At 59.1% G+C, this 13548-nt stretch overlaps 1 protein-coding gene across 1 annotated transcript; it reads right to left on the bottom strand.

The window, feature by feature from the left end:
- Positions 1-6985: 6985 nt before the first annotated feature.
- On the bottom strand, positions 6986-12712 carry FOXJ1 (forkhead box J1). The gene is made up of 3 exons (XM_010218038.2): positions 12658-12712; positions 11418-11993; positions 6986-8375 (listed from the first exon to the last, which is right to left on the bottom strand). The coding sequence occupies exons 2-3, from the start codon at positions 11949-11951 to the stop codon at positions 7560-7562; spliced, it is 1350 nt and encodes a 449-aa protein (XP_010216340.2). The 5' UTR covers positions 11952-11993; positions 12658-12712; the 3' UTR covers positions 6986-7559.
- Positions 12713-13548: the final 836 nt, after the last annotated feature.

Consider the following 13548-nt stretch of genomic DNA (forward strand, 5'->3'; position numbering starts at 1 on the left):
CATGCAAGGCTGTGTCCTTTGCAGGGCAACGCGGTGCCCATGCACGTCCTCACTGTCATTGCCCTGGTGCCACCAAGCTCCTTTTTCACCCGTGTGCTGCGGTGCCCACGTGCACTCCGGAGCGGAGCAGACACCGTCCACCGCATCCCACGTCCTTTGTGGAGAGGAAAGCGGGAAGCAGGGACGCGGTTGGGGTAGAAACGTAGGCACACGGGCACAGAGCAAACTGCACCGGGCGCGCTCAGCCTGCAGAACATCCCCCCGCCGAACGCGGCCCCGCAGCGCGGCCGGGCCAGAGCCGCCGGCGCCGCCGCCTCCGCGCGCTGCCCTGCCGCCATCCCGGCCTCGCTTCCCGCTGGCGCCGGCAGCCCGGCCGGGCCGCGGGAGGGAGCGCGTTCCCGCCGCAGCCGCCCGCCACCCTCCTGCCGTGACTCAGCGCCGGGAATGCTGAGTCACCCCGGCCTTCCCGTGCGGGTGGAGGGGAGGGAAAAAGCCCCTTTCCTCCCCGGGAGGAGGGATTTTCAAACAGGCTCTCTCTGCGCCCGGGCTCTCGTTGCACTAACAAATCTGTTTGCTGCATGCTCGTCTGGACTTGCCGGAAGCATTCAAATATGCCCAAAATTACTTTTCTTTCAAAGCTTGGCCAAATCCTGACAGCTTTGATGACTGGGCAGCCCCTGAAGCAAGGGCTTGTCCCACGCTGCCTTGTGGTCGCATACTCGTCACCCCAGGACGCGTTTCTGTTTAACAGTAGCCATTAATTGCAGAATAGCCGTTGTGTCGGCCCCCCTCTCCCGCAGGGATCATGCAGATCCTGAGCACGGCAGAAAATGACACGACTTTCCCATGGGGTGACCTGCCCGCGGGCCACCTGGGAACAGGGTCTGCAGTGGCTCTGGCACCGCGGTGAGACCCCGGCCTCACTGCACTCTCTAGGGCAGCCGCTCTGCAAAGGCGATTGATTAACCTTAAGCTGCGTTAATCTTTACCTGGGAGGACCAGGAGCTCGAAGCTGGCTGAGAGGCCCCCAGCTTTCCCTGCAGGATGGGGGTAAAGTGAGAGTGGCTGGAAGGGCGAGTGAGGGGGCTCGGAGCAACATGACCTGGCACGAACGCGCGGGATGCGCCCGGGCACCCGCTGCCTGGGTTTGGAGGAATGAGACGGGAGCAGGATGCACTCAACGGCTTTGGGACCCCCAGCTTCGCTTTGATCCCAACCTGAGTCCAGAGCATCCCAACAAGGCTCGGGGACCCCCAGTGCTCCCCCAAACCCAGCTCCTCGTGGCACAAACTCGGCATTTCGGCTCTCGCAGCTTCCCGGGCCAACCCCGCCTTGCCCAGTGGGAATGGGGACGAGACCCCAGCTGGGACTGCCCCAGTGTCCCTGCCTGAGGGGGATGGACGTGGCCGGCCGCTGCTGCCGAGCAGGATCCCTCGCTGCAGGACGGGGTCAACCCCATGCCCCAAATCCCCGTCTCCGTCGCAGAGCCAAGCTGTGCTCTCTCTCCCTCCGGCTTTATTTGCCGAGGGAATTAATGTCCCGCTGGGAAATCCTCCCCTGCACTCGGATAACTGCTTGCAGAGCTGGCCCCGCAGGGCTTTCTGTAAATGAACGCCGAGGATCAGCGAGGTTCCCCTTGCCTCCGCCCGAGCCGGAGATGCAGCAGAAGGGGGTGGATTTGGGTGTCCCACCAGACCCCTCGGAGCCCCGCAGCGCCGGTGCATCCTGGGGCCGGGCGCTGAGCCCTTTGGCTCCTCTCCGGATGCGGGAGAGGAGCTCCAGGATAGGGGGAGCGTGGAAGCGCCGCGGCGGAGCGCGGCCCGGTGACCTTCGGGTGTTTGCGCATTCCTGTGGGCTAACGTGTCCCGTAAGCGAGAGCCGCCCGAGCGGAGCATCCTGTCCCGCGGCCCTGCCGCCGCTCCCCACGGATCCGGTGGCCGGACCCAGGTCCCTCCCTGCAGCGACACGGGCCGGTCCCCAGCAGGGACCCCCCAGGATGTCACCGTGGTGGCTTCTGCACGGCCTTGCGGGGCCACCCACACGCTGCTGCTCTGGCCCTCGCGCCGGCTGTTGCTGCAAGTGGCTTTTGCTCCACCGTGCCAGGGCTGATCCCCAAACGTGCAGGATTTTCCCACCCAGGAGCCTTGCACCCCTGAGATCCCAGTGGGATCAGCCACAGGATCACCCTATTCCCCCCAGGGCCATCCCTGCTGCTGGCCTTGCCCCGGGAGGCAGCGGGACCCATAGGAGAGCCGGGTCCCGGGGGGCTCAGGCCCTGGAAACCAGCAGCAAAGCGGACACTTGCTTTGAGTTCCTCGTGGGAGTCTTTACCCACGTGCAAAGCAGCAAAAAGGAACAGCGGGAAGCAAGATATTCCCGATGCCCCCGGCCTGGAGCAAGTCCCTTGAAAACCCAGATTTTTACAGACCCTCGGACACCGGCGTGTCCCCTGTGGGCACACCAGGCTTTGCGCTTGGCGCAACGCAGCTTCCTGAGGAAACTTCCCGCAGCTTCCTCCGGCAGCCCGATCTCACCGGCACGCACTGCGGGAGCCCCGTGTCACCCCATGCCACCCCGTGTCACCCCTGCGCCCTCATTCCCCGGGATGCCTGCGGCGAGCGGCTGGGAAGAGGCCAATGAGGAGGATGCGGGGCGGACGGGGCATTCCCGGCAGTGCCGGCGGCGCCGCTCCCCGGCGCGGGCAAGCCCCAACCTGCCGGCGCATTGTGCCGAGGACAACGGGCGCGCGCCCTGGGGACACGGCTCAGGAGGCTGCGGGGCACCGCGCGCGGCCTGAAAGCACAGGGTGCACCTGGGCGGCCCCAGCCGCGGCAGGAGGGCGGAAAGTCCCCCTGGGGCCAGATAAACCGGCTCTGGGCCACGTCCGAGCACAGCCCAGCGCGTCCTGGCCAGCCGCAGCGCCCCACGGAGCTGCTGGGTCACCCGGCCCAAGCGGGCACTGCGGCGAGCGGCGCAAGGGCTCAGCCCAGGCTGCAGAAGGGCTTTGCCCCCATGCGGGTTTCCGAGCTCCCGAGGTGGCCCTGGATGGGGCTCCTGGTGCGGGACGGTGCCCACAGGCAGCTCCTGGCCCTCAGCTCCTGCACAGATCCCATGGGACAGCGCCCACGGGATGCGGCACCGGCAGCCGCCTCCTCTGGGAGCCTTTGGATGGAGCCTGGGAAGCCCCCGGGTGCCCGCTCCACACCTGGCTTTTCCCAAACTTCAGAGGCCCCTTCATCACTATGCAGAGCGAGTCCCCTCCCATCCCATCCCTCCTCCAGCCCAGCTCCCCCCAACCCAGCCCGGGGTGCTAAAACAGGCTGATTTTTTTCTCAATGAGAAAAGAAGGCAGGGGCGGACAGGGGGGAATAATCTGGGTGTAGAAAGGGAGGGAAAAGCAGGAGCCCCGACCTTCTCCACTCGCGCAGCCCCAGGCCCAGGCAGGGAGACAAAAGGCGGCACAATTTGCATTTCCAAACAGAGCCGAAATCTTGGAGCTGTTGATTCTGGGCGTGGATTTTCAATATTTAGGATGATTAGCAAGTGAAAGCAGGCGGTTGCCAGCATGGCCCCGTGCCAGCCCTGTGCTCAATGGGGGACAGAGACAAGGCGAGAAGTGGAGAGAAAAGAAGGGCTCCTGTGTATATTTTTCCCCCCTCTGCGAGTGGGAGATTGGTTTGAGGTGTCACTGTTTGCCCATCAGGGAGGGATGATGGATGAACCCGTGGCTGGGAGCAACAGGAGAAATAAAGGATAATTGCCAGGTGCTCCAGATCGGTGATGGGCACTGCAGGGGCTGCGGCCAGGGTGGCTTGGGGACCTGGTTGGTCACTGGCCAGTGCCCAGCGGGGACAGGGGAGCCGAGGGGTCCCCAAAGGCACTTGTGTTCCCGCTGCAGCTGCCACCCGGCGGAGGGCCCGGGATGGGACCGCGGGAGGTGGCCCTGGTGCCATCTGTGCCGGAGTCCGGAGCCGCAGCCCTCTCTCATTGCAAATCCCTGCCCTGCGCTCAATAATCCATCTGGGGGGTTGTAGCAGGGGGAGAATCCCCAGGGAACCCTTCAGGGGCAGCCCCGGCACCATCCCCACCTCCCTGTGCCCAGGGGCTCCGAGCCCGGCGCGCACGGAGCGGCAACGGGCCAGTCCCACGCGGGGACCCGCACGGCTCCCGCCTCGGCCGGTGGCACCGGGCGCGGGACCGGCCCCGGGCGCCCATCTCGGTGCTGCCGGCAAGTCCGGACACGCCGGGGCCGCCCTTCCCGCGCGCTCCTGCTCTCCCCGCGCCTTCCCCGCTGCGAGGGAGCAGGGGAAAAAAGAAATCCCCAATCCCTCATTGAAAAGAAAATTCCCTTCCAAGTTTGTTTTGTGGCTTTCCGGAGCTGGACAAAACAAGGCAGCTTTGGGTTTGCCTGGCGCCTCCTTTATATTCACATACACCCCTGTTTTGTTTTGTTTTTTTCCCCCTTTAAAAACCTTGCCTGGCTCCAATAGGGTGGAATTTCTTTTTTTTTTTTTTTTCTTCTTTTTCCCCCCCCAGGCACTGTTGTTTTTCCCGCTGCCCAGGGCAGGGGGGGTGCTCCGTGGTCTCCCTCTCCAACAGCAGCTAAGCCGTCATTCCCGCCAAACCAAAAATCAGGAAAACAGGTGGCGAGGGGCTGCCTTGCGGTGATCACCATGAACAGGTGAAAATCCAGGCAAGATCCCGCATTTCTCGAACAGGGAACCGAGAGGAGGAGCAGCCAGTCCTGACTTGATCAATTTTTTTCCAAGCATGTGGGTCTGGTGTCCCTGCAAAAGCGCCCTTGGGGACAGCCCTACCCGGTGCGGGTGGCCGTGTCCCATCCTCCCAGCACCAAGGCGAGCGGCAGCCGAGACCATCCTGGCCCTGCAGCTCTTCTTTTGGGCTGAAAGCAGCCGGATTGAGCGCGGCTGGGAGCCGCGGGTGCTGCCCTGGCGCTGGCGCAGCCGCTTGGAGAACATGGAGCCACGTGTTGCAGCGGCTGCTTCCAGCTGTCCCCTGCTTCCACCTTGTCCCACGATTGCCGGGAGCAGCATCCAGCCGCGGGATATGGGGGGATAGCCCCGGCTTCGAGCCCAACGCTCGGGTGTTGTCCGGCTGCATCCTCCATCCCTCCTCCCCAGACTCCTGCCCTGAGAGGCGGGATGCTCCTGCTGCCAAGCAGAGCAGCGGTTCGTGCCTCAGTTTCCCCTTTGGAGGAATCGCCAGGGCCATCCCGGAGCAGGGCTGAGCCCCCATGCTGCTCCCTCTGCTGCCCGGGAATTGGAGATTTGGATGGACAAGTAGCTCCATGATGGAGAGATGCTGGCTGCCTTGAGTGAGGTTCAGGCAGAGCTGGCCTGTGCCAGAGGGAAACAAGGAGGCAAATATCCTCCTTTTTTTTTTTTTTTTTTTTTTTAATTTTGGGTTTGTTTTTTTTTTTAATTTGTAAATAACCTTCCATGAAAAAAAGGTTAAATTGCACGTGTATCTTTGCAGTTATTCTGCATCAGGGTGGAGTAAACCCCGAAAAAATGAGAAAATGCAGAGGCATCGTGGCGGGTTTCAGCAGCTGCAGAGCTGAGCTGTGGGGCCAGGAAAACGAGGGGCTGGTAGGAATCCCTCGCTGCCCCTCACCGTGGCACCGGGCGGCGGGTGCGGAGCGGTGGGGACTCGGTGTCCCGGCCCGCCCCACGCTGTGCCGGCAGATCCTGCACTCACCATCCCGCTGCCAGCAAGGGACCCGCCCCGTGCAAAGCTCTCTGCTTGCGGCCTCACACGCAAACTACCACCAGGGGTTTCTTTCAGGCTAATTTATTGTATTTTACGCTACAGCTAAACTCCAACTAAGTTACGTTGCTCACATCAAAGGTCCTAAATTCTTCTGTAACCAAAAAAGAAAATCTTTATCATTCTCCATTCTTCAGCAAGTCTAAGACACACCACTGAAGCTACAGCTTTTACCTTGCACTATCTAGCAGCTACCTTAACCCTAACAACCTGTAGCAAAGGAGAGGCGAAGAATCCAGTTCTCTAGAGCTTCAAGTCAAGTTTTTAGCACAGTTTTGCTCGGCTACTGTAACGTTTCTACGCTGCCTAGACCTACTTTGCAGATGTCCTGCCCCCTGTCCTTGCGGGCAGAGCCAAAGGGCCAGATCTCCAGTCCAGGTGAATCACCACCGCCCTGGCAGCAATTCCAGGTGATGGTCAGGTGGTTTCCCAGCTCCATGGCAAGGTCTCATCTCCGCCGTTGTTCCCAGTCTGTTGCACATAGAGTCTTTGGCCTGAGACCCATGGAAAGAGCCTGGATCCAGTTTTTATTCTTCCTTGGTCCCATTGGAGAACATTATATTTTCCAGACAAAGAGCGATGCCATTGGTGACTGCTGCCATTGGGTGGCATGTGGGACTGTGTGGCTCTTGTCCATGCTCCTTGCCCACAGCTCCTCCTTAACTGGGGTCCTGTGTTGTCCCCTTGGCTGCTCTGAGCCTGACGGATGAGCAAAAGATGGAGAGGGCAACAGATTCAGACCAGAAAAGGCACAGCTGCTGAAAGACGGAGAAGGTTTATGGTGGTGCAAGGCTAGACCTACAGCAACCAGGGCGAGGGTGTCAGGTACAGCAATAAGAAAGTCCCTGTTTCCTCCCTGCCGTGTCCGTTTGCTGCATCCACGGTGAAGCCTGTTGCTGGCACTGCGGGAATCCTCCCTTGCATATTTTGCTGGAGCAGGCATGCCGTATACTTCATTCTTAGTTTGCAGAACTAACCCTTATGTGTTAAAAATATAAAACAACCCCCAAAAGGCATTTCCCCTATCCCCCACTAAAAAGAAAATCTATTGCTAAAAATATAGGTTTCTTTGAATATATAATATATAATAGATTATATAAAAACATCTAAAGAGGCAGACTTGCTGATTTGTATCTGAATTTACAGACCTTTTCTTCTTCTCTAGGCACAATTCAGGAGGGAGGTTGTACCCAGAGAATCCAGAAGGGACCTTTATTTGCCTGCTAGCTAATTATCACATGTTATACCTAGGAACTTCCCTGGACAGAAAGGAAAAGAAAGAAAAAAGAAAGAGAAAAAAAGAGAGAGAAACAAATAGAGAGAAGAAGGGTTGAGGAAATTGCACGTAGTCTACAGAGTCCTAAGTCACCAGGAATCTCATTTCTTGGATCAAGTTTAGCAGGTGCTTGCTTTTAACCCAAAAGGAACTTGTGCCTTGTCCATTTCCATGAAAAAAGTGATAATTCACATTTCCTTCTTTAAAAGTAAAAAAAATAAGTACTGTTATATATCTTCTTTTGAGGAAGCTCAATGACCAGAGACTTCTGATGTTCCTTCAAAGATGTACCAAGTGATTCCTGGGTAGTTGGTTTTTTTCTTCCCCCGATGTTTCCGTGAATATTCTTCCTATGAAGCTGATAAAAGTCACTATATTTGTCTCTGTCACTATAAAATCTTGTCCCTTGTAAGTTCCAGCAGTGAGGGGGGAGCATCCTGCTAATAGGTAACGTTTATGGGAGCTTGATGCGATCCCTTGAGTCATGAATGGCCTCTTATAAAAAGGACCCCACACTGATCCAGTCGTTCACATCTGCTGGCAAACAAGTGTCGCTGAGTTCAAACAACTGGTCCATGCTGACGGCGCCGGAGAGGTAATCGTTCCTCCCTTCATCCCAGGGGTGCTGAAGGTAAGACGTGGCCATGAAGGTTTCATCAAAGTCCAGGCTGTTCTGGTTGGCTTCAGTCAGGACCTGGTCGTGCCCAACGGGGCACCACTCCTGGGGACAGTCGATGTGTCGGCCGTGCACCGTCAAGTCCACGTCTCGGGTTATTGGGCTGATGGGAGGCGTGAGCTCCAGATCCTCGAAAGGGGAGAAATCACCGGTCAGGGTGGTGTCAAAGATGGCTTCCCAGTCAAAGTCACCCTTCAGCGATCCCAGCTCCGTTTGTTCTTCCTGGGTGAGCAAGGGCGAGCTGGAAAGCCGAGCCGACTTGGCCGTCCGTTTGGGCATGGGTTGCTTGCGCTTGTGGCCGGCTTTTCCGTCTGCTGGATTCCAGTTCTGGTCACTAGTGACTTCTTCAAACTCTTTCAGCAGCTGCTGCGACTCCACGTTGACATTCAGGACGTTGTTGCTGGTCCAGGAGGAAACTGCCGGGCCAGAGACAGACTTTGCTTCTTGCTGGACTCTGTTGGTGAAGGCTGGGTGGATTTGAACTGGGGGCATCCTCCGTTTCTTGAAGGCGCCGTTCATGAGCCGGTCAGCGTACTGGGGGTCGATCTTCCAGAAGCCGCCCTTCCCCGGCTCGTCCTTCTCTCGGGGCACCTTGATGAAGCACTTGTTCAAGGACAGGTTGTGCCGGATGGAGTTCTAAACCCAAAAGAGAAAACAGCAAGGTTGAACATCGGCTCTCCACCTTTGGACCTACCTGGAGGGGCACGTTGGAGAGGCTGGTGGAAAAGCACATCCTCAGCAAGGACCTTTGGCAAAGAGAGAACAGGAATCGTGAACATGAAAGACCTTCCACGTGCCCAGCAGAAACTCCCCTGCCCCAAGTCATCAGCGCGGTTTTCTTGCCTCCTATCTCATCCATCCTGAAATGGCAGCAGCCAAGGGGCTCAAGCTGGGACTTGCAACCAGCAGGAAATTTCTGAGAAACTTTCCTTGTCTTTAAATGGGGACCTGGGGCTTTGGATCAAACAGTTCATTGGGGGAAAAAAAAAAAAGACTAATCTGCTCTGAGCATGGAGCTAAGTTGACCATCACGCCCTGACCAGTGGCTATGGAGAAAGAGCAGGGACTTTATACTAGTGTGGCCACAGCCCCATCACAAATGGCAACACGCAGTCCATTTGTGTTTAATACTAATGTTGAGGGGAAAATACACTGCCGAAAATCAGCCCTAGAGCCTCCCCACTCCAGAGGCTAATCCAGAGCCCCTGTGTCCAGCTGGCGCCAGTAACAAGGTGGGTCAAACCGGGCACGTGGGCTCCGCAGGCGCGAGCCGCCCCGGGCCAGCTGGGCTGGGGTCTCCGGGGCAGATGCGGACCAGGGTGCTGGGACTTGCACCCCCGGAAGTTGGGCTCCCTTGGGCCCAGAGGTGCCTCCTGCACCGAAATCACCACGTTGCAGTTCCTTGCACCAAAATCACCGCATCGTCCTCTAGCGCAGCCCAAACTAGCGGGGGAAAAAAGAGTTTTTGCTCCCGTTGTGCTGTTGGGAAACCCTGAATGTGCCTAGAGTGATGTGAACAATCAGAAACTCAGTATTGGCTAAATAACACAGCACTGGACTCCACAAAGCCAAGACTGTATTAAGAGATTGGATATGGTAGAGGTTTTTTTTTTTCCTAAATGTTGCCTGGATATCTTTATGCCTATTCATCCATAATCCGTAGTGCCGAGTGGCAAAAACAAGGCTTGAATGCTCAGAGCTGCTGAAAAACACACACACACCAAAACCCTCCTCTCGGCTGCAGCTCCTTGGGTGTGTTGGCTCCTCTCCAAAGCACTCAGCTCCCACAGGGATATATCCTTCTCTCCCGGAGCATGGGCGGCATGACCTTTGGAGGCTGTCTGCACGTGTGGGAAGCGGGGAGAGGGATGAGAACATAGCATCCATGGGGAGGGAGAAGGAGGGAGAAGGAGGGAGAAGGAGGGAGAAGGAGGGAGAAGGAGGGAGAAGGAGGGAGAAGGAGGGAGAAGGAGGGAGAAGGAGGGAGAAGGAGGGAGAAGGAGGGAGAAGGAGGGAGAAGGAGGGAGAAGGAGGGAGAAGGAGGGAGAAGGAGGGAGAAGGAGGGAGAAGGAGGGAGAAGGAGGGAGAAGGAGGGAGAAGGAGGGAGAAGGAGGGAGAAGGAGGGAGAAGGAGGGAGAAGGAGGGAGAAGGAGGGAGAAGGAGGGAGAAGGAGGGAGAACCTTGCAACATTCCAGACTGCAGCAATTCCAACTTTACAGTTTAATGAAATTTTACAAGGGTCAGAGAATTGCAGGCTGAATTCTCTGCTCCCCTTCACCCCTCCCCATCCCAGATTTAATTCTGCCTGCCTGGGTTGCCGTTGTTATTGCCCGGCCAGTTAACATATTTATCATTCCTCCCTGCAACAAGCCAGCAAACCCCCTGCATGTCTGCAGAGGGGGATTGAAAACCCTTCTTTTTTTTTTTTTTTTTTTAAATAAACCCATTTAATTAAAAACAAGGTGATTATCCAGCCAGGAGTTTGCAGGAGAAAGTCAAAACGTGGACACATGAGTGCTCCCCTGCCCAATGCTCCAGAGGACCCACCAGCATGCAGGAAGGCTGGGATCATGCCGGATTTCCAAGGAGAGAACGTCCCAGGGCTCCTGTTTGTGTGACCCTGCTGTCCCTATGCGGGTGCCACGTGTGCCGGCGGTCCCTTTGCATGGCAGAGGAGGGCTCCCAAGTCACCAAGGCTGGGAAAAGTCCTCGTGCTCCATGCAATGACCCCAGGGCTACTGGCCCTGCTCCCTGGGGATGGGGAGGCCCTTTGGTCTGTTGAGCCCTGACCAGTTCGTCACAGTCATGGACACAGTGGCCTATTCCTGTTGGAAAAGAGGGGCAAACTTTCCCTTCTCTCTCGGAAGGCAGCAGCATCCTTGCCCTAAGCAACCCCGGTGCAGGATCCTCCGGACCAGCGGCACGTCGCTGCGGGCCCCCCGCGCCCCCTCTCCTCGGTGCCCACCCAAAACTCGTCTCGGCACCGTTGGGTATTTGCTGAGCCCCAGGGTGGCTGGCGGGGCCGGGAGGGGGAGCAGGGCCGCAGGGACTCGGCACACGCAGCCCTGCAGCCGCCTTCCCGCCCCTAAAATGGCCCTGGCTCTTCCCGAAATGGCTCCCGGCTCCTTTTCCAATGGCAACGCTTCGGCCAAAGGGCTCTTTGCCCCTTGCGGCTCCTCTAGGCACCCCGTCCCCAGCCCTTTCCCTGCCACCCGCCTCTCTCCTCCTCCCTGTGCCGAGTGCTCCCCTCTCTGCGTGGGAAAGGAGACGGTCTGGGGCTCTCAGCAGCCTTGCTGGGCAATAACTAACTCGGCAAGGGCAAATTCCTGCTTGCACTAACGTGTCCCTGTGGCCAGCGCAGTGATGAGCGCCTCGGTGGGGAGGAAGAGCTGCTATTGCTGCCGGGAAGGGTCTTCCGCGTGAGGCGCTTGGGCTACAGAGACACTCTCACCCCTGCAGACCTATCTGAAAGCGGCAGCCGGGTCTCCACAGCCCGCACAGGGACAGGGCGCAGCGGCCACCGCACAGCGTGCGGCCTCCTCCTTGGGCGCTCGCTTGGGCGCTCGGCCTCGCGCTGCACCGCAGAAGCTGCAGCAAGTTCCATCCCAGCCCCGCGAGCAGGTCCAGCTCCGAGGAGATGGGGAGGAGGGAAGAGAAGGAGGTTTCCTGGCCACCTACCTGCCAGGTGGGGTCAGCGTGCCGAAAATAGCAGAAGTTGTCGGTGATCCACTTGTAGATGGCAGAGAGGGTGATTTTGGTCTTCTTGCTGGCTTCCATGGCCATGCAGATGAGCGTGGCATACGAGTAGGGCGGCTTCACGTGCGGGTTGGTTTTGTAGTCTATGTCTTCCATGGGCGGCGCGCTCATGCCCACGCCGAGGTGCGCGGTCCTGGGCGTCGAGGAGGAGGTGGGCTTGCCCGGCGTGTGGGGCATCCCCATGCACGCAGGGTCGGCGGCGAGTGGCGAGCACGGCGCGGCCGAGCCCGGGACCCTGTGGCAGTCGTGCGGGTCGGCGCCACCGGGCGACGAGGATGACTTGCCCATGCTGGCGCTGAGGATGGAGAACTCCTGGAGCCACTGGAGGCTCGTGAGGCTGTCGTCCAGGTTGCTTGAGTCGCCCATGTCGCCCTCCTGGCCTCTCTCCTCTTCCGAGCAGAAGTTCAACCAGCCGTCGGCCATGCCCAGAGAGCCCGGAGCGGGACGGTCCCGCATCCACGGGGTGCCTGGCGGGATAGGGAGATCAGGGGGCAGATCCTGCAAGAGCAAACGGGAGACGTTCAAGGTTCCCAGCGGGCAGACGGCTCCGGTGCCCGGCGCTCCCCGAGCTGCTCAGCGAAGCCCATCCCTGGGGCCCCTCCACGGCACATTGCGCCTCCTCCTCCTGCTCCCAGCAGAGCTCCAGCCCGTGGCACCTCGGGCGGAACCTCCCTGTGACTCCTGCCCGGGGCACCCCGCTTGAGCCCCCGATCCGCCAAGCCCGGCCAAGCAAGGATGTCCTTCCCATGGGACCACAGCGGCCAGCAAAGCCATGGCATGCGATGTGCCAAGGAGACCCGCGTTACCCCCCTCCCAAGCTCTCTGGGTTTTGCTTTATTTTATTTTAATTCCCTCCTGCTGGCAGCTCCGACAGCAATGGGGGAGCGAAGGCAAGTTCCTCCCAGCGCTAGCCTGTGTCTTTGCCCCTGTCTGGGGTAACGCAATATCCAACGGACGGAGGCAGCACTGGGTCCTGGGTGGGCACCGCCACCTGCCAGGGACCCCCAAATCCCCCCGCGAAGCCCTCACCGCGATGCCACCCTGGCGCTGCTGCCGGGCACCGCAGCAGCAGGTCGATAAAACAAATACATCAAAACAAATAAAGTCTCCGCACCAACCCACCGAGCCCTCCCCACCCAGGCACCCCGCGCTGGGCCCTCACCCCGTGCCGGCGACGTCCCCCCGGCTGCCCAAGTTGAGGAGCAAGGCAAGGAATGTTCTGGAGAAAGGGCACCAACGACAACAACAAAAAAAAAAAAAAAAAAAAAAGGAAAAAATCGGGAAAGCGAAGCACGAAAGCTGCCGAGGCCGGAGCCCGCGCCCTGGGGGTGCCGCGGGCCCGGCGCCCCCCGCGCCGCGCTGGTTTTGTCACCGCCCGAGCGCGGCCATTAAGTAGCGGCCCCGAAAGGCTTGGGCGGTTGCTAGGGCGACGCGCCGCCCCGGTAAACAGCTTCGCGCCCGCCCATTGGCTGCCGCGTTGTCATGGCGAGCGGCGCGCGCGGGGCCGCTCGGCGCGCGCGGGGCCGCGGGAACCGCCCCCAACGGCCCCCCGGGCGCAGCCCCCAGATTTATGCTTCTTTTCCCCGTATTTAATATATGTTTTTTTTTTTCTATATTTATTTAATAACTGCCACATCACGTGACAGTTGAGGGGTGCGGGGGCTCCTGTGGGGCCCCAAGCCTCGACGCCGCTCCCCAAAATATTTGCTGGTATAAATAAATGGTTTGGTAAAGGAAGCACTTGTGTTGTCCCCCACCCTGGCTCCTTGGGGACGGGGGGCTGCATGTGGGGAGGTGCCTGTCCGGCTGCACCCCCACTTCATCCCCCAAAAAACTACTCCAGACACGGAGCCGACATAGGATACCCTTTATTAAACATACTCTTAAAACCCCAAACATGCTCAAAGTGAAGCTGGAGGCAGCAGCCGGTTCCCTTCCCCACAGCTCTGCCGGGTGCGTCCCCGGGGCGAGGAAGCGGCCGCTGCCTCTTCTCCGGCTCCGTCCATGCCAGCTCCTTCCCTCTGGGCAGCTCCGGGCAGCCTGGGAGTGCTCC

Source organism: Tinamus guttatus, unplaced genomic scaffold, assembly GCF_059628265.1.
Source record: "Tinamus guttatus ecotype Peru unplaced genomic scaffold, ASM5962826v1 Tinamus_guttatus_pri_ptg000188l, whole genome shotgun sequence".
NCBI lineage: Eukaryota > Metazoa > Chordata > Aves > Tinamiformes > Tinamidae > Tinamus > Tinamus guttatus.